Source organism: Rhea americana, unplaced genomic scaffold (genome assembly GCF_003343005.1).
Source record: "Rhea americana isolate MKP2758 unplaced genomic scaffold, rheAme1 scaffold_138, whole genome shotgun sequence".
Classification (NCBI taxonomy): Eukaryota; Metazoa; Chordata; class Aves; order Rheiformes; family Rheidae; genus Rhea; species Rhea americana.
Genome location: NW_028185461.1, coordinates 291,271 through 319,180, shown reverse-complemented (window position 1 = coordinate 319,180; position 27,910 = coordinate 291,271). Strand labels below are relative to the sequence as shown.

Sequence of the window (27,910 nt, the reverse complement as noted above, 5' to 3'; positions counted from 1 at the left end):
AGGCCTGCAATCCACTGTTTCACAACATCCTCTGGCGTTTGGGCTGACAACACGCTCAGCTTGGTCCTCCCAGTGTTTTCCTGCATTGCGAGAGGGGCACCTGGATTTTTTCTTCTTGTCGACTGCACAGCAGCAAAGTGACAGTGACGGAGGCAGCATCCACAGCTCTCCTGGCTGGTCTTGCTGGTGTACAACTAGCACGTGAGGTTTGTAACTACCACGAGTGGACATCAGAGCCATCAAAAATAATTTCCGCATAATGTAGACAGTAGGAGCTTGGAGTCTTCTGTCTCTTTTCCCGTCCAAGCCCATTGCAAAATGTTGCAGTTCTAATCTCTTGCGGTGTTATCTTCGATGGAGACTAACCCAAGATTACCTCCTTGCCACAAACACGAGTGAGACTTGCTTGGTCCTGCTGGTGGAAATTATGAGAACGCCGACATGCATGTGGCAGGTCGGAGGGGACTACAAGCCCATTGGCCTCGCTAGCAATTGAGTCACGAATGTGTGCACCTYCTTTTCTTTGCTGTTTTGGGGAGCAGAGTGGAAGATGATAGCTACCAGAGGGGGCACGTTTTTGACTTYGGGGTGCAAAGGTTGCCAGGAGTCACTAACAGGGACATCACGTGGACCATCTTGTCTGCTCTTGGAAAGYGTTTCAGTGCTTTCTTCCTTGCTCTTAATTAAAGACCTGGTAAGCTAACTTTCTTCCTTCTCTCTGTTTAGGAGATGAATTAAAATGCAGCACACCACGTGCACAGAAGACAGGATCTATCATGCACTGGAAAGATGTCTACATGGGCTTAGCAGAGATGCTGTCTCCAGCAGATGGGCTGGTAGGTGATCTGATGGCCCTGAGCCACTCTCACTTCCCTGACAGCCTTGATAAGGCCAGGCTCTTCTGTTCTTCTGTCTCTGTTTGCATGATTTATTCTCCTGTTACTGACCTGCCTGAGCGCTTGGTTAGGAGTRATTTGCTGGGATTACTGGGGGCTTGGAGGCCTTTTTTCTCATCTGAGGTTCAAAGTTAGAGTTGGATCCAGCCCAGTCCATCTTCCTGTGCTTTTTGTTGCAATAGGAAGATGTACCAAGATGCTGAGCAATTTGTATTAGGCCTTGCAAAGAGAAAGACCTGGCAGAGTAGTTGTGCATCCTGCCAGTCATCCCCGCCTGAGTTGGAAAGAGAAGRAAGTCTTTTTCACCACGAAGTATTTCTGTTTAACCAGCAAGCCTTGCCTTGCTTTGATGCAAATGTCTCTGCATTGTCAGAAACAGGAGTTATATCTGTTTTATTTAAATCTAGCTCAGATACCATGTTTGGTCTCCCCACACTGTGGGAAGCAATCTCTGAAATGTGACCTAYGTTTGGTGTTCCTGGAAGTGCGACCTTGCTCTTGGCACTGTTAAAACGCATGTTCAAAGGCATCCACCTTTTCAAGCAATTYGTTGTGCTCTGTGTAATTCGTCTCTTCCCGTAATTATAATTAATCAATTTCTGTGTCACTCACAAACTTCACCCTCATGTGATCCCAGGCCCTCAGTGTTGTTTGTACTGGGGTAGCCTTTAGAAAAATGACTTCTCCATAATTTGTCCAGCTCATTAGCAAAGGTAAGACTTTGTGGGGCTGCGATTAGCTCGTGGTGGCCTCTGTTAGAAACAGCCTGATGATTCCCCATTCCAAATGATTTTCCGCTATCTATCAGCCTACTGGTTTTCGGTCCACTTCATGTAGGCTTTATGGGTCTGGCAAAATGACCTGGCATTCCTGGGAGAATCTCAGACATTTTTCACATCAAAAAGTTCTCTTTCATCAGCCACATTTGTATTCTTGCCAAAAATCTTCAGTGTGACCAACAGACCCYGGTTTCTGTAGCTGTTGGTGGATGTAATGTTAATAACTGTGCTGTCTTGAGAGTACCTTTTCTGGCCACCCCTGGGGCGGACTTTTCTMGGCCAGTTCTTTTAGTGCTCTTGGATGTGGGTTATCTAGTCCTGCTGACTCTTAAAATGTTTCCTTTGAAGAACTGCTGTTTCACATCCTACTCAGTTGCAGTTGGAATAGGAAATACTTTGTTATTGCAATAACATATGATTTGGGAAGAAAGAGGATAATACAGATATCTATGTACACCCCCTAATAAAGAGTCCTATTTCTTTTCAAAAACAGAGCAGAAATGTTTTCAATTTTCTGCTTTTCCTGTATTACAAGTGATGGTTTTATCCTCGTCTTGTATCAGATCTAGGCTGTCATTTAAGGCAAGTCTCTGTTCCTCATATTTAATACATCCTTTCATCCTGTTCTTAACCGTGCCTTCTCCTTTCCACTTTTTAACTTCTTATATCATGTTTATTTCCCAATTTATTTGCTTTCCTCTCTTTTTCACCACTTCTGGACAGTAAAATAATGCACTCCAGACTGCAGCTTTTTGGGTTGGAGCCTCACTAGAATTTTGTTCTTTTCTGAATTATTTAATGCTTTATTTTTACGCAATAATTTTACAGGCGGTTGCTCCAGAACGACTGAGTAATCACTTCCGATACGTGGTCATSTCCCCGCAGAAATAGGTGACTGGATAGCTGAGGTTTGTGAAGTTGGCAAACAGGCAAAATGGGAACACTCTGACCATCACAGCTTTGCGCCATGAGCCTGTCCGTGGTAGGGTCTGTGGGCTAATTAGCACCWACCCAAAGTTGCCTGAAGAAAATCTTTCCTGAACTGTTTGATTTATTGGAGGAACCAAATTAAAATTAATTGCGTCTAACTTGGGGGTGGGAACCTTCTGTGATAGGCAAGCAATGGAAAAGAATGTCTTTTTCCTTGTAGAAACCTCAGATGGCTGCTTCTTTGCCTTCCTCTGTGTTGCTCATGAAGTGATAATAAAATCAGAGCATGCTAAAGGGAGAAAAATAACTTTATTGTTTGCTGGGTGGGCAAGGGGCTTGCTAGTGAGCAGTGAAAYTGCGTTTTGCGGAGGAGATGGTCCAGCCAAGGTCAGGCCACCGCTGGCATGGAGATGCTGTCCCAGGGAATCGGAGGTGCAAAAAGAGCTGGGAGATCGTGGTGGACCGGGAGCTGATGGGGAGTGTGGATGTGCCTAAGCAGTGGTGTGTGGAACAGAGATGGGGAGGTRCTGTTGTATCTCTGAGTTGGGGGTGTGCAAGCCAGGAAGGATGAAGGATGCTGGCAGGTCAGGGACCGAGAAGAGGGTTTGATGTTCCATGCYGGGTGTTCGGTTTGTTAAGCTCTGACTAAGGAAATGTACGGCACTGCTTGACTGCAGTCAGATAAATATCTGTATGGGGAATAAACAGAAATCTCTATGGTGAGTCTCCAGGTTAGTAACAAAGTAACCAAATGCAAGGTCTGAAGTACTTCCAGCAATACCTGCAGAATTAAGGTGTGCTTGTTTCTACACCCTGCAAATTTTAACTTCTGAACTCATTACCCCAGCCTTGCCATGGATTTTCTCACTGAGATCCATCCTTGGAAATATTCAGAAGCTGTCTGCACATGGTCCTGGGCAGTGTGCTGTAGGTGAYCTTGTCTGAGCAGGGAGGTTGGACTAGATGATCTCCAGAGGTCCCTTCCAACCTCAACCACTCTGTGATGGCTGCAATCCAGGTTGCCCTTCCCAGGCTGCGCTGTGCCTCAGAGCTGACAGCCCATCCCTTATGGGCAGAAGTCATTTCCAAAAGCCGTGTGCTYAGCTTGTGGTGGGCCTTGCTCCAAGAGCACTGGGATACTGGCACGTACATCCTGGCACATGATGGGGAGTTGCTTGTTTTTGGGTCTGGGGGACAACGATCAGCCATGGAGCTGCTCGCAATCCTGGGGCCACCGACAGCTTTCCTTTGGATTAAAAAGCATGTCAGAAATGCTTGTCCTGGCACCCTGCAGAACTTGTGAATGAACCTTGGAGCAGGCAGAGGCTGGGCGGGGGCGGGGGTGGGGGGAGGAGCTATGAAGTGCCAAGCATGGATGCAGCCCTAAAAGGTGCTATGGTGCAGGTGGCTCAAAGCCACCACTTGGGAAATGGGAGCAGCAGGTTTGACTCTGGAGTCCAGGGTCCACTGAAATCTTGCTTTGTGTGCTCTATCTTGCAGGTAAATGGCTCTTTTCAGGGTATATTTTCTTGAGCTCAGTGCTTGATTTTGGAAAGCAATTCCTGTGCATTTCCCATGGGGCCGAATTCCCCCTTTGGAGTGGGCCTGAGGGAGCCTTAGATTCCCCCCGTTCCTTTAACTAGTGAGACTTTTGCAGTCCCTCTGGGCAGCCCCCRGGAGAAAATCACCGTATTTTTTACGGTGCTAGCAGTGGTGTAGTGGAAACAAAGGGACTGGGAGCTGGGGGAGGGAGGAAATGGAGTTATCTCTTCATTTTCTTTTCACCCGCTCACCCTGCATCACCTCTGACAGCACCAGGAGCTGCTTAGGAGGATGCCTGTCTTGCAGTCCATGGGCGCAGGGAGATGGTGCATTTGTTATTTCTTTTTCTKAGTTGACAGTTGCCCCCTGTAAAGAGCAGCAAAGGGGAAATTTCAACCACAGCTGCCAAATTCAGGAAGGAGCYGCTCTGGGAGGAGAGCGCATCTCGGTACAGTTCTCAGAAAAGAAATCTTTAAGCCTCATCCTTCCGAAGCCGCCCACGGGGCCTTCGCCCTGCTGCYGCTCGGCTTGAGGCACCATGCCGTAATCTTGGTTGACACCGATAGCGATCAAAGCGAAAACACCGAGCGTGCCGGAGCTCCTCTCCTGCGTGTGTGCCGGGGGCTCGTGGGCCACTACGCTAGCGCCTCCRTGCAGCCTTGCGTGCGGGCTGGGGCTGGGCTCAGCGCTGTGCTGGGTCCCTGCTCCGAGGTTCTGGGCTTCCAAAGGAGGTTTTTCTCCAGATCGGGTAGTGGAGGTGCATATTAGTAGTGAACCTTATGTTGCACTGGGCTGCCTCTTTTTTTTTTTTCTTCTCTGCAAAAAAAGGTGCAGCGATTTAGGTTGGGGTTCATGCCGGAGGTATCCTGGTCTGCGCTTGTTCGGACAGTTGGGATAACCAGGGTTTTGTCCCACTTCTGCGGCTCCGTGTGTACCAACCAGACCTGTCCATGGCCAGGCTGCGAGCTGTGAAGCCTCCTGTGTTGTGAGCAGATGGATCCGACTCTTTCTTCGCGTATAAAGAGAAATGCGTGTGGTCTCTCAGCTGCTYGCCTGACCCTGCCGGGAGGTCTCCGATGCCTCGTGTGACAAACCCGTTCAGCTTGGGGGCTACAGCGCAGGAGTTCTGGTTCCCGGCCCCCTGCGCCAGGCACATTTGCAAGGGCTGATCTTGCCACCTCTGCTAGGCAGCATCRGAGCTCGCCTGTGACGAGCGTATCGGCACTCTGATCGCTTCGGCTTCGCAGCAGGGAGAGAGCAGGTCGCTCCTTGCAGGCAGCGCTCGGACGGACCGCTTTCTTCTAGGATATTAAATCAAGTGGTTTGCTTATGTGATTTTGCTTTCTGTTTTCCCCAGCTGAGAGGCACCTGACCGAGCTATGCAAACCCTTCTCGCTAATAACGTTAGATCAGTCAGGTATGAAGAGGACTTCCCCACCAACGCAGGATTTTCCAGCACTCACTAGAGAGACTAACAGAAAAGAGGGCTCCAGCTGAGAGTGATGGGCGAGAGCTCCCCTCTGCCGACCCTGCTGCAGGGGCTCTGAGGAGGTATCCGGGGGCATCCCAAGCTGCACGAGCACCCCGCTGCTTTGGGTCCTCCCTCAGGTCCCGCGGCGAGAAACCGTTCTGCAAGAATTAAAAGGCGAGTGCAAAGTCCAGGAGCGAGGTTGGCAGCGGTTCAAGCTCTGTGCGTGTCCGCGGCGTGCGGCCTCCGCTCGCAGGCCCCAGCGAGGCGGCTGCCGGCCGCAGGGAGGATGCCTGGCGTGGTCTAACAGGGCTGGTTTCCTCTGCAGGCAGCGAGGGAACTCGTAGGGTATTTCCAGAGRGCAATCCCACCCTCGATTTTAAAATAAAACCTGTCGCTCTTCATTGCCTTGGTGACTTGCTGAGGTCAGGCATGTAAAAATTCAACATCTTGGGTTGAGGAAAACCATTCTGCACTGAGAAGTGCCACTGCCCTGTACTAGTTTGGTGTGGTGAAAACCACTTGTCCTCAGGCTGGCCTTGCTGTTTGTGACCTGACCCACCATGATTTGCTATCGCAGCAGACCATCAGCGGGATCCATCTGCTTGGATACGATGAGGACCAGGAAAGAACATGCAAATATAACTCTGGATTTGGTTTCTCACCTGCCTGCAGTCTCTCCTGGCCTRTCCTGGCCCTTGGGATTAAAAACGATGCTGCTTTGCAGGTCGTAAAAGTCCGCTCCGTACGCTACAACACTCACCGTGTCCTCAGTGCCCAGCACGGCCCCCCAGGAGGATGGAGCAGGACTTTACCGTGAAGCAGCTCCTTCCTGCACAGGGAGGAGCATCACGCTCGATGCTCAAATATCCTTTAGTCTGCCTGCAAGGAATATGGCTCCAGGGACTGATTCTSCTCATGGCACCGAGGAAGCGGATGCTCGCCTGGGCTGTGCGCGGAGGGAAGGCACAGTGGTGAGGGGAGGCAATTCCCACCGAGGTCTCCTTCTCCTGTCCTGACTGATGTCTGATGGCACTGGACGCTTTGCTTTGCCTCGTGGTCTCTATATACTGTGTCTGGGGATTTGAGAGCCAGAATGTTTTGTCTTTKAGAGTGCTTTTAGCAAGGGCTCAGCTGTTTCTTGGCTCGAATAATGGTGYTTAGCCAAATTTAGGAGCTCAGACCCTTGCAGCTTTCTGCCTCGGGGAAGTGTTTGGATTGTGGGTAATCCCTGGCTCCTTGGCATGACCACGTGTTAAACTGAAATTCCTCCGATTACACTGATGTGTCACTCAAACTTACCATTGCCACGTCCTTGTGCTTGAGCTCCTGGTTCYCGTAGAAGATTCAGAAATGCCCTGYGAGACCTCAGGCCTGTATGATATTTGCAATACTTCCCTTGAGGCCACCCCATGTCCCTACTACCTTCCCTTCTCCCCAGGCCTGTTCACTGCGGGTTTGCACGGCTGCTCGCTGAGGAGGGAGCCCAGCGTGTCTTCCTCAATGCTGTTCGGTCCGGGACAGCACAGCGAGCCGCTGCTGCAATCAATTTCCTCCGCTCGCGTTAGAACTGAGAGGAAGGAAAGAGCCTGTGTCTTGCTGGGCTATTTGTGTTTGTGGTTACACTCGTGCAGGAAGCAGCGTTCTCCTCGTCTGGCGATGCACAGAGATGAAATCCAGCCCTACCGCTCTTGCTAATTCTGCTCCGTACTGCCAGACCTCTCCTTTTGTGCCGGCAAGGAGCCGGCATGGCCTGGCTTGCTCTGGCTCCCGCGTATAACGAGGCTGGAAAAAATCTGTGCCGACCACGCAGGCAATGCAGGGTGGGTTGTCCAAGGTGTCCCCAGAGCTGTGTTAGCCCAACCGCTGCCTGCTGAGTTCAGCAAAGTTCCYGGCAGCTCTGACAGCTTCTGCTGGGACAGTTACTTTCTTGAAAAATCTCACAAGCCCTGGAGCTTTCCCTGGAGGATGCCACACTCTAGGACAATATTGATTTACTTGAGCAATCTGCTGGAGCCGAGTCCAGAGCAGAGTCATGACTCTGCGCAATTACGCTGACTTAGGAGAGGAAAGTGGTTCAAAGGAAAACAGGAACATATTTGAATTGGCAAATCGCTGTGGTTGTGCCTTTGTAGGCTAGGTATTGCAATATGAGGCCACACTGAGAACATTTTGGGTGTAAACAAACCCAGCAAGATGCAGATAGTATTGCCTTTTAATTAAAAATTGCAACTGTAATTAATCTTGCTCGTATGCTTATGCTTGGCCATGAAGTTGCAGACTGTTATCAGTGATCCCCTGCCCRATTTGGTGGCTGCAGATGAGGCAGCTGGTAGATGTATTTGCGTGTATGTTTGTGCAGAGGGAGGAACTGCTGTACGACGCTGTTTCTCTCTGGCCTCAGACCTGAAGTGAGTGTATTGGAGCTCCCTGGAAACTTTCCGACAGGATCTTTCTCTACTGGAAAATGTTGATTCATTGAAAGTAAAATGTTGYATGGCAGTGGGGGAGGGGGGCTTTCCTGCCCTGCCCTGTTTGTTCAACTATGAGCTAGGCATAAAACTATAGAAATAACAGTACTTGTCATGATGAGGGAACGTTTATTCATGGAGGAGACAAATGAAGATTGTGTTTGTGACCTTAGCACTAATATCGYCTATCTTGTCATCGGCCTTCTTCCAAAGGCAGCTTGGAACTGGCAGGGGAAGTGTTGCCAACTCGCAGTATTTTTTTCTGTGCTGGTTCCAATGTTGCAGCCAGCACACAAGGGCTGATGCGTTTCTTACATTTCTGTGCGATTTAATAGAACGTGTGAGCTGAGCATAGCTGGATTTATATTTATCTCTCCTCTTTGATCATTAGCCCCGCTTCCCTGCAACGAGAGATGCTCTGTTTCTCTTCTCTTTGCTTCGCATTGACTGAGTGTGGAGGAGCCCTGATGCTCATGCCATCCAGATCGCGCTGTGGGCYGAGCTGGGCAATGTCAGCACTAAATCTGCTTGGTCTGATGATAAAATCCCTGGAGATGACAAACAGTGAGGGCYGTTTGCTGTGTGGTTACATTGAGGAGGGAAGTCATGTCCCAGCAGTGAGAAACAATTGCCTGGGGATGGAGGCAAAGAGGGTTTTGATCAACCTGGGTGAAGGATCCTCCATCCCTTTTCATGGCAACACTCCTCTTTCCATATCTGGTTTCTCTCTCTCTCCCTCTCTCTTCATCTTTTTATTTATATGTGTATATTTATATTTATTTATCTATATAATACGTATGTACACACACCTTTAATAACACTTTTGAGGGGATGTGGAGGCAGAATAAATGCTAGCAAGGCTTAATAAAAGTTCTTATGTGAACTTTCACTGCAATGACTTCTAGGAATAGGTTGATGATTTGGTGACAGTGTCTAGGTCATCTTGCTCCAACTTGTCTTCATTTCTTGGTGACTGCATCCACAGGGGGGAGCAGGCTATGATGCTGAAGGATGGAAGCAGTTGATTGGCAGGAATGAGAGTGTGGTACCTCCTGAGTGTGGCCCTGGCAGCCCATGACCCCTCTGCAGCCACATTTGAGGCCTGGGTCTTGTTTGAGGTGTTGTGTGCAGGGAGTGATGCATCTCCAGGGCAGATCCAGAGGTTGTGATAATGTCCACGGGGCATTTGAGCCAGGACACAGCAGGTTAGGGGATGGAACTAGCAAGCTTTCTGTGCTAAGATAGGATTTTTTGCCTTCAGAAACTCCCACAAGGGAAATGGCATGTTTAACCATGTTAAGCCTGTGTCACACTCGTCCCTCTTGACCTCTGCTGTAGGCATGCAGCAGTGCAGGGATTTTGGTGAATTAACCTCTYTCCAGGGGGGAGAGAATAGACCAAGCTACATGTGTTCAGTTGTGTGAGTAACAGCAGGATGACGCTTGGGCATAATGCAATGCTGCCAAGATAAAACCATCAGCAGAGATAAGAACCCTTCAGAATGAGGGCATATGGTTTCTTCCTCTACGGTTACACCACACAGGCGTCAAACACCTTCGCCTTGACCCATTCATAYTGTGCATCCCTCCTGTAAACTTGTTGAACCCAGGGGTGAATCGTGGCTGCTCTCTGTCTTCCTCCTAGCTGGGCTGTGTCTGAACTGCTGGAGCCTTCAGGAGCTGGTCAGCCGAGATGCGGGAAACTACCTCATCCTCGTGGAGAAAATCCTCAGCAAAGCTGAAGAGGTGAGCTCATGGCCGCTGGGGAGGAGGGGGGAGACTGGCTGTGTCCTGGCTCGAAGGATGCTTTTCTGCTTCACTGACGTTTGTTATGGGTGCATGATGGATATATGTGCTCTTAGCTCTTTAGTTGCTGTTTCTCTACTGGTATCGCTGGAGCTGGGTAAGGCTACAAGATCTGCCTTATCTGATGGAAATTTCATCAGCCCCCACTGCTACYAGGTTTGAGACAGTGTCAGCTCTGGCCAGAGCAGCTCCCTACATCCCGCGCACGGTGGCTGCAAGGGAAAGCCTGAGCTGCTCTTTGAATCACACCACAGGTGCCAGGGGAAGAGGTTTGGGTTCCCAACATGCTGCTTGAGTCCTGGCTCCTGGGATGCTGGGGACGGAGCCCTCCCAGGGGGAGCGCTACATAGATGGATCTGACCTTCCAACTGCCTTCCTGRTAGTGGGAGTCGCTTGTCCAATTCAGAGCAAATTGAAGGTTTCCTGTTGTTTTTAATGGAAAYTTTGCCACGGCTCTGCTCGGCTTCCTGCAGAACTAGGACTTGCTGTCGGTTAGGGACCGTGAGCGAGCGCTGCCCTGCTGAGCGCAGGTCAGCCTTGCAGCAACGGGCAGGTCAAGCGAAGCAGRCAGGCAAGACGCGGGGGGGCCGACYGCATCAGTCTGCCGTGATCCYGTTGCATGAGGGARAAGTGCAATGTGGCCCAGCTAAGCAGGGTCAYGTCAAGACGCAGCTGGGAAGACCTCTGAGGAATCCCTTGATGTGGGAGGAAATGCTGGCATTTCTGCTAAAGCCTCAGCACTGGGATTCATGTGATGATTGGATAAACGTTGCCTTTCATTTTTCATGGAAGAAATGTGGTCTAGCTGCCAGGCTTCAGAGGAAGTTTGGAAAACATGGCAATGTGGGAGAAAGAACCAATGCAGAMTAATAAGACCGGCACCTTCCCCTCCCTCCYCCACCTGATTTTTCTTYTTTYTTAATGGCTGGAATTGAGCTAATCRCAGAMAACATTGGGTGTATATTCCACTTTGTGCTCTGCTGAGAAATGGGGGGAAATAGTGTTTGCAAGTGTATTCTTGAGTCATCACCATATCCCCCAGTGAAATAATTCTGCTGGCTCTTCACCRGTGAAGACTGGCAAAAATGCCTGATTTTGCACTGTGTTGCCTAGTTTTGTAAGCTGCTTTCAGGGGCTGGGCTAGCAGCTTGCCTGACTTTACATCTCCGAACTGCCCCCTTTGAGTCATTTTCCTAAAATTTTGTGCAGCTCCGCAAAGATTGAAAGTGTCTGAGGGTTGGGCACTCAGCTTCATACACCTTCCCAAGTGGAAATGTAGAGAGGAAGCATGTGCTGACCTGCTGTCCAGTTGGTGTGGATTGTTGCGYTTCCGTGGTTATTTCCCCTTGGAGGCAAGTACTTCCACTCGGACGAGGATAGGGATGTGATGATGCAGGGTTGGGTGCACGTTGGCATTACTGGRGAATCCCCTGGCTCCTTGGAGGAAGCATTTGGGTAACACACGAGGCAAGGAGGCCCTGCTCATCCTTCTCCCCTTGGGCTATTTCCTACAGGTCCAGGAGAAGTGCGACTATGATCTTGTAACTCCACTGGCACCGCTTTTCTACTATGCGGTCCTGTATGTAAGTCCTGTGGCTGCTGAATGTGGTTTAACCCTGACTCCGTGGGAGGTACGGGAACTGGGGCCCCATGGGAACTGARCAGGACTGTCACGTAAATCTGGGTAGTTTTCAGCTGAAAGATCTGCTTTGATCAATTCATCTCAGAAAAGATCCAGTACAGACCTACAGGGATCAAGACTAGACAACTGTTGCACAAACCAAGAGAGGTGGAAGAAAATGAGCTCCCATTTTTTTAATCTTTGCATTTAAAGAYGGGTCTATCAGAAAGAGTCGGACAATGTTTCTGTGCAGAGAACRCCAATTTTTCATTGTCCCTTACAGTTGTGCAAAATATATAGACAATTCTAACGAAAAGAAGCAGCAGAGCTTTCACAGGAAATACTTTTTTATTATTATTATTATTAGCACAATGCATCATTATCCCAAGGAAATCATTGCTGCCAGACCTTGCAAAAGCACAAACTTTAATGGGATTCATCTTTAATTATCTTAAAATATATATCAGGAAAAACTCTGACTTTGGCACATGAGCCGTAGGCAGAGGTTGGGAAGGTGCAGAAAGGATCAAGTCTTTCTGTAGCTGTGCAAAATGGAGTTTCTTTGACCCTTCCTTGGCGTAGGACAGGTTGTCCCTTGGCAAACCTCTGGTCTGGTCCTCCTTCTCCCACTTCCAGCCTAAACCCTCACTTTCTTATGCAATAATTACCTTGTGCAACCTGGACATCTCTGGGAAGAGAGGTTGAGGGTGGTGGTAGCTCAGACATTGAAGCTCATGTCCTTGCTCTGTTTCTAACTGTGCTCCCCCTGCCCCATCTCCTGCAGGCTCCTCACTTTCCTCCAGGATCCGACTTGCTCCTGAAGGCTGCCAGCATCTACCATAACTTCCTCACCTGGCCTGTGCCCTACTGTGACATCTTCCGGGAGCTGCTCACCTTTATCAGTGATGAGCTCAAGGCCCCAGGTAAGCAGAAGCCTGCCCACRTGCTCCCACCCCACTGCACAGTCTTCACGTGGTGCTGGCATGGCTTTTCTCTAGGGGTGCACTATAGTGAGGGGCTGAGGTTGTGCCCATTTTGCAGGTCTCAGCAAAAAAGCCTGGTGCTGTGACTGGCCATGGCCACATTTCCRGCTGAGACTTTCCTGATCTTGCTGTCTTAATCTCCGTTTGCTTCCATGAGTCCCATGCAGTTTGAGCATGATGTCTGTTTACCTTGTGCTCTGCATCCCCTTCACCTTGGCTTTTCTGGGACATGAGGATCTCTACCCTCCACCCTCTGAATGTTTTACCCTGGTGGTACAGGTGAGGTACAGGTACCAAGGTGAGACTGCATTTCTCTGGAGGAGCAGAGTTAGACAGCTGGGTTATGGTTTTAGTGGTTGCTTTATATGCAAGGTAGTGGGAGCATCCCAGGACTCTTGGACTTGTATGGGTTAGCAAAAAAGGTAATTGCCTCCTGGCTGCCTTTCAGTCTGGTGGGTCTTTTGCATGGCAAAGCATGTGTTGGCTCCTTCCGCCTGCCGAGCCTAGGGTTTTGTTTGAGATGCTCAGTGACTCAGTGCGTAACTGGAATAATAACAGTGGGTCCATTCACTAGCATCAAGGTGGCTTTAGCCTTTGAGCCTGCCGTTGCCTGGAAATTTCTGTAGGGTCTGAGGGACTCCCCAGCTGTTTCTTTATAGCAGAGATGTTACCTTGTGATATGGCTTTGGACACATCTCTCACCAGCAACTGTGCTTCTCTTAATTAAGTACTCCTTGTGGATGTGTCCTGTTGTTCCCAGTGGAGCAGTTCCTCCAATTATTTCTAAAAGGCCCTTTCTCCTAATCTTCCCGTCTTTTGATGGCTTGTGCAGTCATTATTACACAGTCCTACATTAGAGCAAATTTCAGCCCTTGTTTAATCCCCATATGGAGCCAATGATACCAAGACCTGCTCTGAGCAGGACTTAGGAGAGCTTGAATGGCTGTGTTTGCTGGCAGCTGAGGCCAGCAATGCTTCCTCATGCTGCTGACAAGGCACGCAACATGGGGTCACCACTGCGACCCTGCAGCAACGTCCTATGGAGATGCAAGATGGGTGAGCGGCAGCCAGGGGTGATTCACAGGGCCAGTGTCAGCAGGGCTCTTAGCCAGCACTGAGGTGCTGCATGGTGATTGCAGCTGTGGGAAGATGGGTGAAGTGGTAGGCACAGGTTGTACGACAGATGCTTTCAAGGCCTGGGAAGTTGAGCTTGGCCAGTGTGGATACCAAACTGGCTGTGTTAGYCTTGGCTCAAAGCTTGCTGGTCAAGAACACTGGGGAGTGTGAATTGCAGACCCGCTATGCCAACACAGCTTAGCCTGTGCCTGCAGATTCGCAGGATCCCTGGGGCCAGCACGTTGGCCATGTAGTGTGCAGAGGGGAGATTGGGATGGATCCCTTCCTTTAAACCTCTCTTTTTGCAAGTCTCTATGCAAACCAAGACTGTTGTGTGAGGTCCAGGGTGGGTCTTTGTGCACATCCAGTCTCCAACTCAAAGCTGCAGGCCAGGCACAGGCAGGTGGACACCTGTCCCATGCTTCCACAGTGCAGGGTGAGTGGGAAGGAGCATTGGGCTCAGGCTCTGCCTGCAGAGCAGCCTGTATGTGACTGGTGCTGGTGCTGGGCAAGCTAGGTCGGGTCTGAAGGTGAGGACATGCCCGGCTACTGCCAGGCTGATGATCTGCAAGCACTGAGGGCTTCTCCAGCTCCTTTCTGGTCAGTTATTACTGTGACACCCACTGGGGGCCTGTTGCAACCACTGCTGTGAAAACCTCAGTGCTAAGAGGCTTTTGCTGCATCCTGCTCTTGTCATGCTGTCACTTATTCCCAGGGCTATCTGAGCTGGGAACTTTGATCCAAAGGCTTTTCCTTTCCTACAAACACGTGAGGTTTCCCCCCCTGCACAGGAGGTGGTATTGTGGCAGGTGACACTAGTGCTGCTCACTGGCCAAAGCTTCTCCCTGCCATCTGGAGCCGAGAACAGCAAAATTACATCCTCCACTGCAAACCTGGCTGAGATCTCCTATTCTTCTTCCATAGGTTCCATGACCAGCCATGAGGCTAAAGCAAAAGCTTTTTATTGAGATGAGGGTAAACAGTAACCAAGAACAAGCAGCTCTCAGTATTTGCCAAGAATGCAAAAGTATCATCTGCAAACTGGGCTCGAGCTTTATCCTGAGCAAGAGTGGTAAACACAGTTGTAGTCAGAGAACCCATGTGGAAGATTGCAAGCCACCCAATGAGCCCAGCCCTGACCCTGCAGGAGTATGGCGCTCCCTGCAGCTGCTGCTCTTGGGGCTATGAGCAGCAACGCAGTCTTGGATGTAGCTGCCTGTGGTAATAACGGGGCTGGATCTTGATGAGGCTGCAGGATCTTTCTTAGGCACGTGCTTCTAAAATACACTTGGTCCATCTGCCACTTAGGGGTAAAACAGGCTTTGCTATTGCCAGCTATCTCAGGGGCTGTGAATCCAGAGGACTGGGCAGTTCTCCCTTCTTGCCTTCTGGCTTCTCTCCCATCACCTCCATCCGTTCCTTGTGTTTCCAGCCTTTCTTCCTCAAAGCCTCTTCACTCATTGCCTGATCTTTTCCTACTCCAGCACCTTCTCTCACTTCACCACCAGGGTTTATGTTAGCTGATGGGAGGCGATTGCCAGCCTCAGAGTTGGGGGCTTGGGTMGGTAAGTCCTCTTTGCCCAGGCCATGAACTGAGAAATGAGGTTAGCTCATCCTCCCTGCAGCTCGGCCTGGTGAAGGCTACACTAGATGACAAAGCTGGTGTGTTCCTGAGGCAGAGCAGTCTGCAGTGTTGCTGTCTCTCATATCCTCTTTTCTCTCCCACAGGGATTTCATTCCAGAGGCTGGTGAGGGCAGAGCAGGGGCTGCCTGTGAAGAGCTACCAGAGCTCCACTGTGTAAGTGTGGCCAGGGCAGGGCTGAGCCTCTGTGAGCACTGCTTGCATCGCTCCCTGTAGTCTCTCTGCCAGTGCATGCTGCTTTTCCACAGCCAGCCTTAATTAAAAAGCAGGAGCAAGGCTGTAGCGAGCCGCATCTGAAAGGTAGTGGTGGATGCTGGGGCTCCTGGGGAGAGGAGATGGAGAACAGAGATGATGAAAGGAGGTTGCAGCAGCTCCTGCTCCTGCTCCTGCAGCAGCTCGGAATCAGGGTCCACATCTCCCAGAGTCATTTTTTTCCCTCCAGGGATCCAGAGCTGGTGTGAACAGGCAGGAAAGGCAAAACATSCTCCCAGAGCGCTGCTGATCTCAGCATTAGAAGACCTCCAGGAGACAGTTTGATCTCTGTACTCTGGAGCAGCAAGCCTGAAGTGGGAGAAATGCGAGTCTCTCCCAGCTGTGGCAGTGCTGGGGGTTCGTGTTTGGTTAACTAAAGCTTTGCAGCTCTGAATGCACTCAGACTTTGCACCTTGCAACCATAAGGTCTGAAACTTTCTTCCTGCCAGTGCACCTCATTTGTAAATAGGAAAATGAGGCCTGGTTGTGGGTGCCCAGCCTGGGGGACGGTCCTTCTAGTGCAGCCACCCCTGCTCTGTGTGGGAAGGCTGTTTTGCTTTTTTGGCTTGTCCATGTACGCTGTGCAGCTCTGGGTCTGTCTCTGTAGCTGTAACAAYGTGTACCTCACTCAGCTGCATTCTTGTAAATATGGTGCTTTCCCAGTACCGCTATCCCGTTCCTCACACTTACACTGCAACCATCGGTGGCTTACAGCAAGATGGCTGTATCTGCATAAAAAACAGAAAAATTGGCATAAAGCTATACACAAAGCTGAACTTTGGCCTTACGCAAAGCTTGTGCTCATTCCCTGAGCTGGAAGCAAATACACCAGCTTTCTCTGAAGCCCCCCTGCCYCAGGCACGTTAATCCAGCCACTCTCAGCACAGACGTCTTAGATGATACCTGCATGGTCTCACTGCTGAGAGCAGAGTTCTTCAGCTGGCTTAATTCTTTGCAGCACTGTGAAGTTCAGAAGCAGTGCTCTGACCAGCATCYATCAGCAGGAAGATATCTGTGGGGGGACTTCTAATTTCCTGCCCTTCCTCTCTTGCTGTGTGTTGGGTTTGGAGAACTGGCTGTTGACTTGGAGCTGGCTGGGGATGCTTGAGCAGCTGTATCACCAGCCCAGCAGGTGACACAGGACAGTCCATGCACAAGGGATGTCCCACGCGGGGAGGATGGAGGCTGGCCATGGCCCCGTGGTGCGTATCTGGCACCCCTACACAGACCTAGAGCCTGGCTGCCACTACTGTGAGAGGACACTGCCATCTAGCGTGAATTCGTCCAGGAGTCTTGTGTCCCCCATGTGCCATTGGTGGCCAGCACAGGGAACGAGCCTGCCTGCTTGGCTAATCGCTGTCCCCTCCACCCCTAGCACCGTGCTGCTGCTCAACCGCTCCGAGGTGCAGAGCGAGTTCCTTTCCATCGCAGAGAAGCTGAGCACCCCCGGGCTGCCACGGCGTGCCACGCTCCTCATACTGCTGGAGCACCTCTACCAGGCCAACTTCGGCACCCGCTGCGACCTGGACAGCCTCCGCCACCTCCTGAAGGTAGGCACTGCGCTGTCCTGCCAGGCCCATGAATGATGCAGCCATGGCACCTTGGCATGGCTCAGCTGTTGCAGGAAAGCACTCAGACAAGTGAGCAGCAAACCACTCCAAGCCTTGTCGGCTGCGGGACGAGGTGAGATCTTGCAGCACGGTGGTCCAGCTCATCGCTTTGGTTATGCGGCAGTGCAGCTGGGGACATTTTGGGTGCAACTGGCTGATGTATTTCCTGACCAAAATGATATTTGATCCTCAAAAAAAAAAAAAGTGTTTTGATAACACTTCTTGTGAAAAAACATACATCTTTCCCTTCTCTGCTCAGCTTAGACTTGAGCTCTGTGCTGTGAAAGGAGGGAGTACCTTGCCTTTTACTGCTTTACTGCTTCATTCCTTTCTCTGTGCTTAAGTAGAGGGAGAAAGATTTGAATTAGAACCAAAGTTTTCATTTGGTCAGAGGAGCACTTTGGTGTTCATAGAGGATGAAAACTTACCTTTTAGGTATGCGTAAAGGCTTTTTTTTTTCTTTTTTCTTTTTCCTTTGCAGAAGTTTTGGGGGGAGGAGGAGATAGTAGAAGAAGGGAAGTTGGCACCTAATGATCTGCCCYACAGCATTGTGCTTTAGCTTTGCTAAGGAACCCACTCCATCTCTCTTTTTGCCTCTATTCCCCTTCAGTCCAAATCACTAGAAGAGCTCTCGGAGATCTACGCCAGCACCGTAGAGGCCCAGGAGACAGCAGCTGCCAGCAGTGATTCGGCCTTGGCACGAGAACAATTGCARTCTGCTCTGCAAGACATCGCTGGAGCTGCAGCCTTCTCTGCAGTTGTGGGTGAGACTCCCCTCTGGGCCATCACGTCTTCCAGGGTATTCTGACAGCTCAGCCCATTGCAAAAGATGAACTCCTCTGTTTTGAGGGTGTCAGGAGCTGGCCCTTTGAAGTGTGAAATCCTGTTTTGCACAAAGTTTCAACCTAGCACAACAGAAAAGCCCAGGTCTTATTTCATAACCACATGATGAACCAGAAATTGTTTCTCATCTTTCATTAAAACAAAACAAAACAAAAATCTCCAGCCTTTGTGGGTGAGATAAAAACATTCAATCAGAAACTGATTGTAACAGTGATATCTGCCTGAATCTGCAGGCAGCCTGAACTGATAGCTCTTAGAAGTGCCAAATGTCCTTTTATCCCCACAGACACAATCTCTTAGTGCTCCTGGATAATGGCAGCAGCACTGGTGCTACACATGACCTGGGCTGCTGCAAATATGTGCATTGAGGTGGACAGCATCTGCTTCAGGCCGCTGTAGGTCCTGGGGGTGACAGCTCCTAGCGGGAGGGTTACTTGGAGGGGTAAAGCTTGGGAGCCACCAGGATCGGTATCCAGGCTGTGGAGCTGGAGGGCAGGTGGGGAGTGCAACATGGTGACTAAACATTGCTGTAAGCAGATGGGACAGGCTGTGCTGGGGCCTCATTCCCTCTGCTTGCAGTCAGGAGGGGTCTATCCCAGACCCACGCAAGGATGTTAAATTTGCTTTGGGAGGGAAAGCATCCCCTGTCATCCTCTGCAAGTAGTCCTGAGGACRTTGAGGAGGAAGGCAGAGTGATGGAGGAACCTGTGGTCTGACACAGTGTCTCCATGCAGGAGGGTCCCTGCAAAMTAACTTCTCTTTTCTTCCTCTCTCTTCCCAGGTGAGGCCCAGGCCCACAAGCTCCACACCATCCCCATCCCCCCGGCTCGCTGTTACACTTACAGCTGGGATCAGGATAACTTTGGTAAGCTGAGAAGTGACCCCTGTCTTCTCCAGGAGATCTCAGCCCTCTGGTGCCCATCACAGGCAGGCTCATCAGGAGGGCTACCCTATCTCAGTGACCACAGGAGTGACAGAGCAGCAGGTCTGCCCACCATGAGCTCTTTTTGCCTTGGGGCATGTGGCACCAAGTGCAGTCAGAGCCTGAAGGAGCCGCTAAATWGTCAGTGGTAGTGGGTGGTGTAACACAGCAGGCTAGGAGCTCTGGCGTCCCCTGGCAGCGATGTGTCCATCCCACAGACACATCTCCAGACGGGAGAAGACACAGGCCACCTGCTCAAGCAGGACTCCCTGAGGTGACACCTGCTGCACTCCCAAGCAAAACCTTCGCCTGCACTGTGACAYGTTGGGAGTGAGGCACCAATGGCCCTGAAATGCATTCTGTTGCTGGAGACAGAGCGTGCCAGGCTTGGTTTCTTGGACAAAATTGTGCCTCGCGTTAAGTTAGAAGAGACTCAGTACAATAACGTCCATGTGAATGTTTGTAGGACTGAGACCTCATTTACCAGGTCTGTAAAGAGCTCCTCTGCAAGGAGTAAGGCTTGTTCATACCCTGGAGATGCTTGTTGCTAGAAAAGCCTGAATGCACTGAAATCTCAGCAATGGCCTCTCCTGGTTTGTACTTCTGCATCCTTCCACACAGAAGGATGCAGGCCTTGCATGGATGGGCAGCACTACCTCTCAGCTGAGCATTGACAGAAAAACATCCTGGTCCATGAGCGGGAAGTTTGTGCTCTTAAGACCTGTAAAACATTACAACTCTTTCACTGTTCCTACCATAGGGGTAGCTGGGGAAGTTTTTTCTAATGTCCAAACTGGTGATTCTTAATGCTCTTGGTCCTACTGCAGCAATTTTGCAGGGGAAGCGATGACTTCCCTTTTCACTRTGCTGTTTGATTTAAGTTCCCTATTCCTGGAAGACCTTTTCTCTTCCTGTGAAGATTTGGTGTTTATTGCCTGCTGGCTCCAACGAGCTAAGAGCTCTGGTTTGCACTTTGCAGCTAGGATGACCTTATTGGGAAGTGGTCTGTAGTGGGGTGATGCCTTGTTCTCTGTGTCTGACCATTGATTTTTGGCTCGTTTATTGAAATACCTTGCTTCCTCTCCTACTCCCCAGCTAAACCCAGATCGGACGTATGGTGCATTGTGAAATCTGAGTAGGAAGGAAGCAAAGTCCAAACTGTTGTTTGCACTTGGGTTTTTGAGAACGCAAACAGAATGTGATTTCAAAGAGAAACACATTTTGTTTTGTCATCAAATCTGAGTGCCTTATGGAAATCTAAAAGTGTTGTCAAAGGGTAGAGTTTTAGTTCTTTGTTTAGAATCATTCAGGATTAGAGACAGTACTGGCCAACCTGCAGTAGAGCAGGCAGCTCCAGTGGATGTCTGGGATGCTAATGCACTGTTTACATTTCTAATGGCTATGGTAGAGTCTCTTGATGGTGTTAGGAGTCCATGCTAGATCTGGTCTCTTTGCCTTTCAGATGTCCTCAATGATGTCCTCAGCAAAGAATTCCGCGTTGTTGAGCCCATGGTCTCGGAGAATGAGGAGGAGGAAGAGGAGGAAGTGGAAATTGATGGCTGTTCTCCAGAAAGAGACTCACTGCTTTCCCCCATCTCTGCCATTTCCAAAGATTCTRTGTACTCAGCGTTATCAGAGGAAGGATCTAAGCACTCGCGAGTGTCTCTCTTCACTGCTTCCAAGGACTCCATCTCAGAGCTGACGATGGTCTCCAGAAAATCCTTGAAGTCTTTTGTCTCCAGCCTCAGGGACTGCATGGACAGTGGCTATGCAGAAGACAGTGATGAGAACTCTCTGGACATGGTAGGAAGGCCAGAGCTCAAGGTGGAGAAGACCCACCACAAATACAGGCACACACTGACCAACAAGATCTACAAACTATTCAAGAGCAAAAGCCAACTGGTCTTGAGGAGAGACCTGAAGGACTGCTCAGACATGGGCTCACTCTCGCTGCCCCTGCGCCGGGCTGAGAGCCTGTGTAACCCCGAAGCCAAGCATCGCACTCTCACCCGTTCACGGCGAGCTCATTCACTGCCCCAGCATGTCCTAAGTCAGCGGCTCCCAGCACAGTATGTGCCACAGCACGTGAGACTCCCCCGCAGGCCCTTCCTCAGCTATGACGAGGATGCCAAGGTGTCCACGATGCGTGTTGTGGTCTTCGGCTCTGACCGTATCTCAGGGAAAGTGGCCCGGGCCTACAGCAACCTCAGGTGAGCTGTGCAGTACCGGGGACCTGGCTGTGGGTACCCGCATGCCCTGGCTGATGGATATGTGGTGCTGGATGCCTTTCTGCTGTGATCCTTGGAGTCCTGGTAGTGGTCCCTCTGTCATAAGTAACCAGGACTCCCCAGTGCTGTGTGACATGGCAAAGGGACATCTTTCTGCCATTGTCTAAGAATGGAGGCATCGGAGGCATTTGCTACCACTCGGCACTGGCATTAAATCACTCCATGATGCTGTTGTGGAAATGCTATATAAATATGTGGAGCAAAAGGATTCCTGTCCATAGGTCTCTTATTTCTTATTCGTTTGATCACCATGTTGCCCTGGGAGAGGGGAAGGATCCTTAGGTTGATACTGGGGTCTAATTCTGCAGATCATATCTTGCCTTCCCTGGACACACTGGAGTGCTTTACTCACCCAGTCCTCTCGCACCTTGATCTAGACTAAAAGAAAGCACCTGCCCCTCACTGACAAGGTACTTCAAGCTGCAGTTTTACTACATCCCCGTGAAGAGGAGCTGCCTCTCTCCGTCAGCCCCACTGATGCATCCTCCCCCATCCCCAGGGGACTCGCAACTCCGAGGCTCAGCACAGACGGTAGGTATCCTGCCCACTGCAGGGCTTGCAGGGTCGCTGGTGCTCTTCTTGGCATGCTGCTGTCCATAGAGTGGCAGTGTGTGAAGCCTGAAGGCTGGTGGGCAGCCTGAGAGGAGCACTGATGTTTCTTCTGCCAGCCTCAAGTGAAGGCTGAAGAGCAGCCATTACACCTCTGTTCTTGGGGAAGCTCCAGAATGACCATAGTGTGTCTGGTTTCAGGAGCCTACGCTGGCCAGGTTGGAGACCAGCACCAATGACATCTCCCACTACATTGGGATGTTGGACCCATGGTACGAGCGTAACGTTCTTGGGCTGATGAACCTGCCCATGGATGTCCTCTGTCAGGTATGTGTATGGCCAGATGGTAGGGCCTGGCATTCTTCTTGTCTTTCTTCTTCCTGGTGGTATGGTGGAGCTGAGAAGGAAGGATCCTATGTGTACACTAAGCCACCAAACCAATGGCCTGGTCCTGTACAGTGGAATAGGGGATGGACATGGGGTAGTCCTTAGTGGTCAGGAATTAGGAGGAGGATTTTGTCCCCAGTGTGGTGGGATAGGCAGTTCTTGGCACTGGGCTGTGTGTGCATGTGCCCATCAGGATTGCAACTCATGCACTTGCACCTGCCATCTCAGTCTGCCAAACCAGAGGCTGAGCCCCAGGAGGACTCGAGGGAGCAGCTGCCCATCCTGGCTGACATGATTCTCTACTACTGCCGGTTTGCCACACGCCCCGTGCTGCTGCAGCTCTACCAGACGGAGGTAGGTGAAGAGGTCTCAGTCCTGTCTCGGCTAGAGGGAAAGGAAGATCTGCTCTGTGACTAACTCAGGACTACCTGTAAAGCGGGCGTGGGTACCACACAGTTTCCATGGGCTAATGAGACAAAGCTGAGTCTTTCCTTTTATTCCTTTGGGGAGCCTGCTGGGTGCCCCTTACATGWGAGCTCATGGCTTTTTGGCTAATGCTTCTGACTCAGTGACTAAGAGTGTGCAGGAGGCTCTGGATTAGCCAGGAAAGACCTAGCTGACTCGGTGAGCCAGCAGCATCTGCCAGGACTGCCTAGCTGCTTCCTAGCRTGGTGCCTGGCATGGCACCCTAGGGGCTCTGGCTTGGTTCTGCTCAGACAATTCATGGCACAAAAACAGTTTTCCATTCAGATAACTTTTTCCATCACACAAGTGACTCCCATCAGTGCCAGCAGGTCATTCACAAGCCTCAAAATCCTCCTGTGCTCTGCTTCCCTCCCCCCCCCCCCCCCCCCCCCCCCCCCCCCCCCCCCCCCCCCCCAAAAAAAAACACCCTCTTTAGCAAGCTTGTTTTCGAGCCTGCACTGTGTGCACAGACATGGTGGGAAAGACTTGAATGCATTGCCATAATGATTACTTTGATGCTGCAGCGCTGGATGGGCTGCAGCAGAGTCATGGCAAGCAGAACTGCTGCGATTCGGTACAAGCTCTGAGGCTGGGATTTTTGTTACCCAAAGTGATGCCTGGACCCTACTGCTAGGCTCATCATGTTTTGTTTATTTATTTATTTATTTATTTTCTCCAGTGTGTTGAGGAGTTTTCTGTAAGTGGATTGTCTGTTTTTATTTGCTGGTGGCCTATTAAAACAGTCTGAAGTACAGCTAATGGCAAATGCCACCCAAGCCAGTGGTTAAAAGGTGTATTTTGAAAATTTGAAAGTGTTTGCCCAAATCGACTTGTTCCTTGCTGCAAGGAATGAGAGAGATGAACACTGCCTGATGCAGGTGGGATCCCCCAGCTGTGTTGCTTCATGGGGTCTCCTCACCATCACATCTTGTTTCTTCTTCCCCTGGCAGCTGACCTTCATAGGGGGGGAAAAGATGACTGAAGTCTTCATCCACTCACTTGAGCTGGGCCACTCGGCTGCTACGCGGGCCATAAAGGCATCAGGTTTGTAGCTTATTTCCATTCTGCTTCTGCAATAACAACTCTGAAGCAGAGGTGGGTGAATTAGCCAGGCAGGGAGGTGGATAGAGCAGCTCCTTAGAGGGGCTGGAGGGAGCGTGTCCAGCAGCTTTGGCACCACACATGGGCTGCAAGAGCGGTCAGAACCCAGACTGCGTCATGAACAAGGGTCTACGTGTGTTTTCAGATTTGGAAGCGAAGCGATGCCAAGTGCAGCTCTTCATCTTTTGTTTTGCTGCATTCTGTTGTTTGTGCTTTTTCTGAGATGATTGTTTGTAAAATACCTCATTCCATTTACTTAGTTTCACTGGGCAAAGTAAGGAAGGAGGAATGCTTTTCTCGCACGTGCATGGAGCCTTCAAGCCAGAGACATCCTTATGTTTTTAAACTAGAAATTCATAAAATTATTAGAGACAGGAGAAATAATTACAGAAGCATCTGCCTGCAGTCCAGTCTCCAGCTCTCTCCCAGCTTACCAAAGACCACATAATGTCTGGTATGGTACAGCTTGCAGAGACATCTCATGGTCAACTAACATACTGCATTTAAACATGTCACTTAAAAAAAACAAACTAACAAACAAACCAAAAAAACCCCACTAATTTCTTTTCTGGGATCTCTCCTTATCTGCTAAACAGAGACTGTAAAATATCCTCCATATGAAGTGCTACCACCCTATGCCCTCAAAATGTAGACTTAACCAAGATCTCTTCCCAGTAGCTCATAAAACCACCAATCCTGTTTGACTGCTTTTTCCTACTGTGTTGTCATTTTGCAACTGAAGAAGAAAAATCCAGGAAAAAGCATTAATAAGTGTTGGGCACAGAATTTCAAGACTAAGTTATTCTGGACACAAATATGCCCTGAAAAAGTGGAACTGCACTAGAAATGCAGCCCTTTACTGCTTTGTGTATTCCTTGGAGCACTGACCCCACTGCACCAGCTTAGCCAGTACCACTGTCAGTTTTTCAAAGCTGCTTGCCGGGCTTTGTGCTGAAATTCCTAGCTTGGATTAATTGTTTTGTGGTAACTTTCAAGCCCCTTTTCTTCTTTTTGCCTTTTCACTCTTTAGCTGTGTTCAGAAAACCAGGAACCCTTTCTGTAGCTACTGAGTGCACTGATGTAGCAGTAGGCCACTGAAGAACGAGGATAAAAAGCCACTGAGTGACATTTGCTCTTTGTTTTATGTAGGTCCAGGCAGCAAAAGGCTGGGTATAGATGGAGACAGAGAAGCAATCCCACTAACACTACAAATCGCCTACAGCAAGGTGAGTCCGTGGGACTTGCACAGGGAAAATGTGACATGAAACCGTGCAAACATGCTCTCAGCTAGGGGCTGACGGAGGCTAGAGCTTACAAATGCTGACAGTGTGCTGGGAAAGTCTGATTCCAAGCCCAAATGAGCCAAACTCGGGCTCATCATCTGCTTACTGGCTGACTACTAGTGACCTTCCTATCCTGAAAAGCCCAGCTAAATAGGGAATATGCAGCCAGTTTCAGTAGTTTGGACGTGTACTGAGTGCTAGTTCATACAGGTGGATTTCGCTCCACTTCCAGGGAGCAATTTCCTGCTGATCACAGCAAGCCTTCTGTTATGTTGGTTCCTCTGCAGTTACTGTTAACATTGGGCATTTTTTTCTAAATCCAATGTTAAATGCATTTTAATGCTTACTCAAACTTTATCTGTGCAGCTGTAGGTAAATCCAGATCTGAGCTAGTCCAGTCAGAGGGTGAGGGATGAGGAGGTAGGGTAATATCAGGCTGGAAGGTGGTGTCTCATAGGCTTTGATTGGTCCCTGCAGACAGCCATCAGTGGAAGAAGTCACTGGAATGATGTTGAGAAGGTCTGCACATCTGTCAACCTCAGCAAAGCCTGCAAGAAGTATGAAGAACTAGGTGGGTCCAGATGTCCTTTGTGGCTTTCCAAGGGAGCACTGGGAGGGGTTGGCAGAGTGAGAGGAGAGCATGGATCTTCTCACTRGAACAAAGCAAGGATGTTTAATGTGCAAGAGAAGATGCGTGGGAGATACTTGGTGCTCCCTGAGACAGTGGATTCTGTGCTCCTTGGCTCTTGCTKAGCAGCACTTCAGAGATGAGGGGAATTTGATTTCCCCTTGTCCTGAAGCTTCCAGCAAGGGGATTGTTTAGTTGTGTTGGATGTCCATTAGGAAAGAGRCTGGGGCTGTGCAAACAGCAGGACAGTCACCTGAGAGCAGTGCTTTCCAGAACAACACCTGTGTAGTGAGGAGAGATAAATAAATAAAATAGGAATGAGGAAGCTGGCACTTGTCAATCTGTTCTTAGCAGCTGCACCTCGCAGCAAACTTTCAGTGGGCTTTCGCTATAGCTTGGAGATAGCTGACTGCCATGCGTTTTTGCTTCACAAATGTTTTTCTAGTCAGATCCTTATGTAGTATTAATATGGCTTTGAAATTTTCAAACATAGCAACATCTTCAGTCTCTTAGTGTGCTTATTTAGAAGCAATACTGTTCATTCTTGCTGGAAAGCTGCCCTATTTTGGCAATCAGACAGTCAGTTCTGAGTAAATTGAATAAAGCTGCAAAGTTCCTCTTTCCTCATGTGCTCAGTGTTTGACACATGTATGTTTGTAAGCAGAGCAGTTGAGGCAAGTGGGTGATCTACCAAATACAAGATCTGTTCTATATGGCCCATGGAGCTCCACCTAAGCCTCTGTCTCTGGTTCTTCTTACTGTTACCTCATCTGTGAGGCTGTGCAGACAATCCTGGAAATACTCCAACAGGAGTTATTTGCTCATCTCCACTGTACACCTGTATTTTGAGTTGGATTTCTCTGTGTTAGCTCAGGAGCTTCACTCGTGCTGCCAGTGCTATGAATTTGTTTCAGGGGGCTGTCCTCAGCTCCATACTGGGGAGAAGCTTCTCCTTTATCAATCTACCTTTCAAAAGAAACCTAGTCTCCTGATATTCTCTGTGGGTTTTCGTGCACACCAGCTTGACCACAGGATGTCACTGTAATTCCAGACATGAAAAAGAATCTCCAGGTGGACTGCAACAAGGGCCATGGTGGGAGCTAGAATTTCCTCCTGGCAATGAGGCAATGACTTTTCTTGTACTTAGATCCTAATACAGTTATATGTCCTGTGCTGCCGTGTTTAGAAAGCAGTCTGCAGTTACTCTTTAAGTACCCAAGTTTACCCATGTCTCTGAGTTGCCTTCCCTTTGTGTGGGCTGGCAGGGAGGGAGGAAGGCTGGAAAGTGTACTGATTAGATCAGGGTGTATGTATAGAGGTTGTCACTATCCCAAGACGATTAATGCCTCAAGGCTCAGAGCAAGGATCTGAACCTGAATGCTGAATGTTCCCTCTCCAGCCAGGTGCTTTCCCCTGACAATGGAGTCCTGCTGAGACTGGTCAGTTTTGGAACACTTGGAGGGATGGAGGGACCATCAAGGTTCCCACTAGTGGCCCAGAAGCCTGAAGTGCTAACAGTTCCCTTTCTGTTGCAGCCTCAAAAACAGAGTGTCTCAACTTAACCATGACTGAGGTGGTCAAAAGGCAAAACTCCAAATCCAAGAAAAGTTTCAATCAGGTAACTCAAATTACAATGCTTTTATATTTGGTAATAAGAGGTCAGCCTGAGTCAGGGAGGGGAGGAAAGCAGGGCAGGAGTTGGAGTTCGAGACCCTGGAAGTGGTCAGTAACTTCTTGGTGGATCCAGTTGCCACTGGCCACCAGTCTTGGTTTACAAGGCCAGCAGCATATGAAAGCAGGTTAGTTGTCTTCTAAGGTTTGCAGTGGGGGCATCTGCGTTGCACAGTTTCTGGAGGCTGGAGCAGGCTTGTTCCCTTGTAGAAGGAAGGCCTGTCCCAGGATTTGGGAAATGGATCAGCAAAAAGGTCATCATGTAGCAAAGCTGCAAGTAGTAAAGGGAAATTATGCTAATGCTGCTTCCAGAGCAACAATAAATACCTTAGATGTAACAGGGATCACTTTGGCCCCAGGCAGAGAGCCTCCCCTTTCTGAGCCCATGTCATTGCCCTTCCCTGGCCAAATCCTGTCTTGCAAACACATTACTGCTTTCTGCAAAGTAATTTCCCCTGCTCTCTTTTCCTGCACAGAGCCTTGTGAGCTCCCTCACTTGAATGCTTTTTCTTTCAGCAGATCAGTGTGTCCCAGATAAAAGTAGACAAGGTCCAGATTATTGGTGTCCAGTCCTCCTTTGCCGTATGCTTGGACCAGGATGAGCAGAAGATCCTGCAGAGTGTAACCAGGTAGGACCTCCAGTGCAGCTGACTGCATG

The 27,910-nt window shown here is 49.7% G+C and overlaps 1 protein-coding gene across 2 annotated transcripts in view; it reads left to right on the top strand.

Annotated features, from left to right (window-relative positions):
- Positions 1-734: 734 nt before the first annotated feature.
- Positions 735-27,910, top strand: part of PIK3R5 (phosphoinositide-3-kinase regulatory subunit 5) — a 28,537-nt gene continuing 1,361 nt past the window's right edge. The window contains exons 1-17 of one of the 2 annotated variants that reach the window (XM_085298308.1): positions 735-836; positions 9,731-9,831; positions 11,406-11,474; positions 12,297-12,435; positions 15,340-15,409; positions 16,881-17,055; positions 17,726-17,879; positions 18,740-18,823; positions 20,343-21,090; positions 21,546-21,699; positions 21,919-22,044; positions 22,333-22,458; positions 23,520-23,613; positions 24,820-24,896; positions 25,431-25,524; positions 27,117-27,199; positions 27,772-27,881. In XM_085298308.1, coding sequence (XP_085154434.1) covers positions 740-836; positions 9,731-9,831; positions 11,406-11,474; positions 12,297-12,435; positions 15,340-15,409; positions 16,881-17,055; positions 17,726-17,879; positions 18,740-18,823; positions 20,343-21,090; positions 21,546-21,699; positions 21,919-22,044; positions 22,333-22,458; positions 23,520-23,613; positions 24,820-24,896; positions 25,431-25,524; positions 27,117-27,199; positions 27,772-27,881 — 2,501 coding nt within the window. In that variant the 5' untranslated portion in view covers positions 735-739. Of the gene's footprint in view, positions 837-9,730; positions 9,832-11,405; positions 11,475-12,296; positions 12,436-15,339; positions 15,410-16,880; positions 17,056-17,725; positions 17,880-18,739; positions 18,824-20,342; positions 21,091-21,545; positions 21,700-21,918; positions 22,045-22,332; positions 22,459-23,519; positions 23,614-24,819; positions 24,897-25,430; positions 25,525-27,116; positions 27,200-27,768; positions 27,882-27,910 lie in introns of both variants that reach the window. The other variant, XM_085298307.1, reaches the window with a different exon arrangement.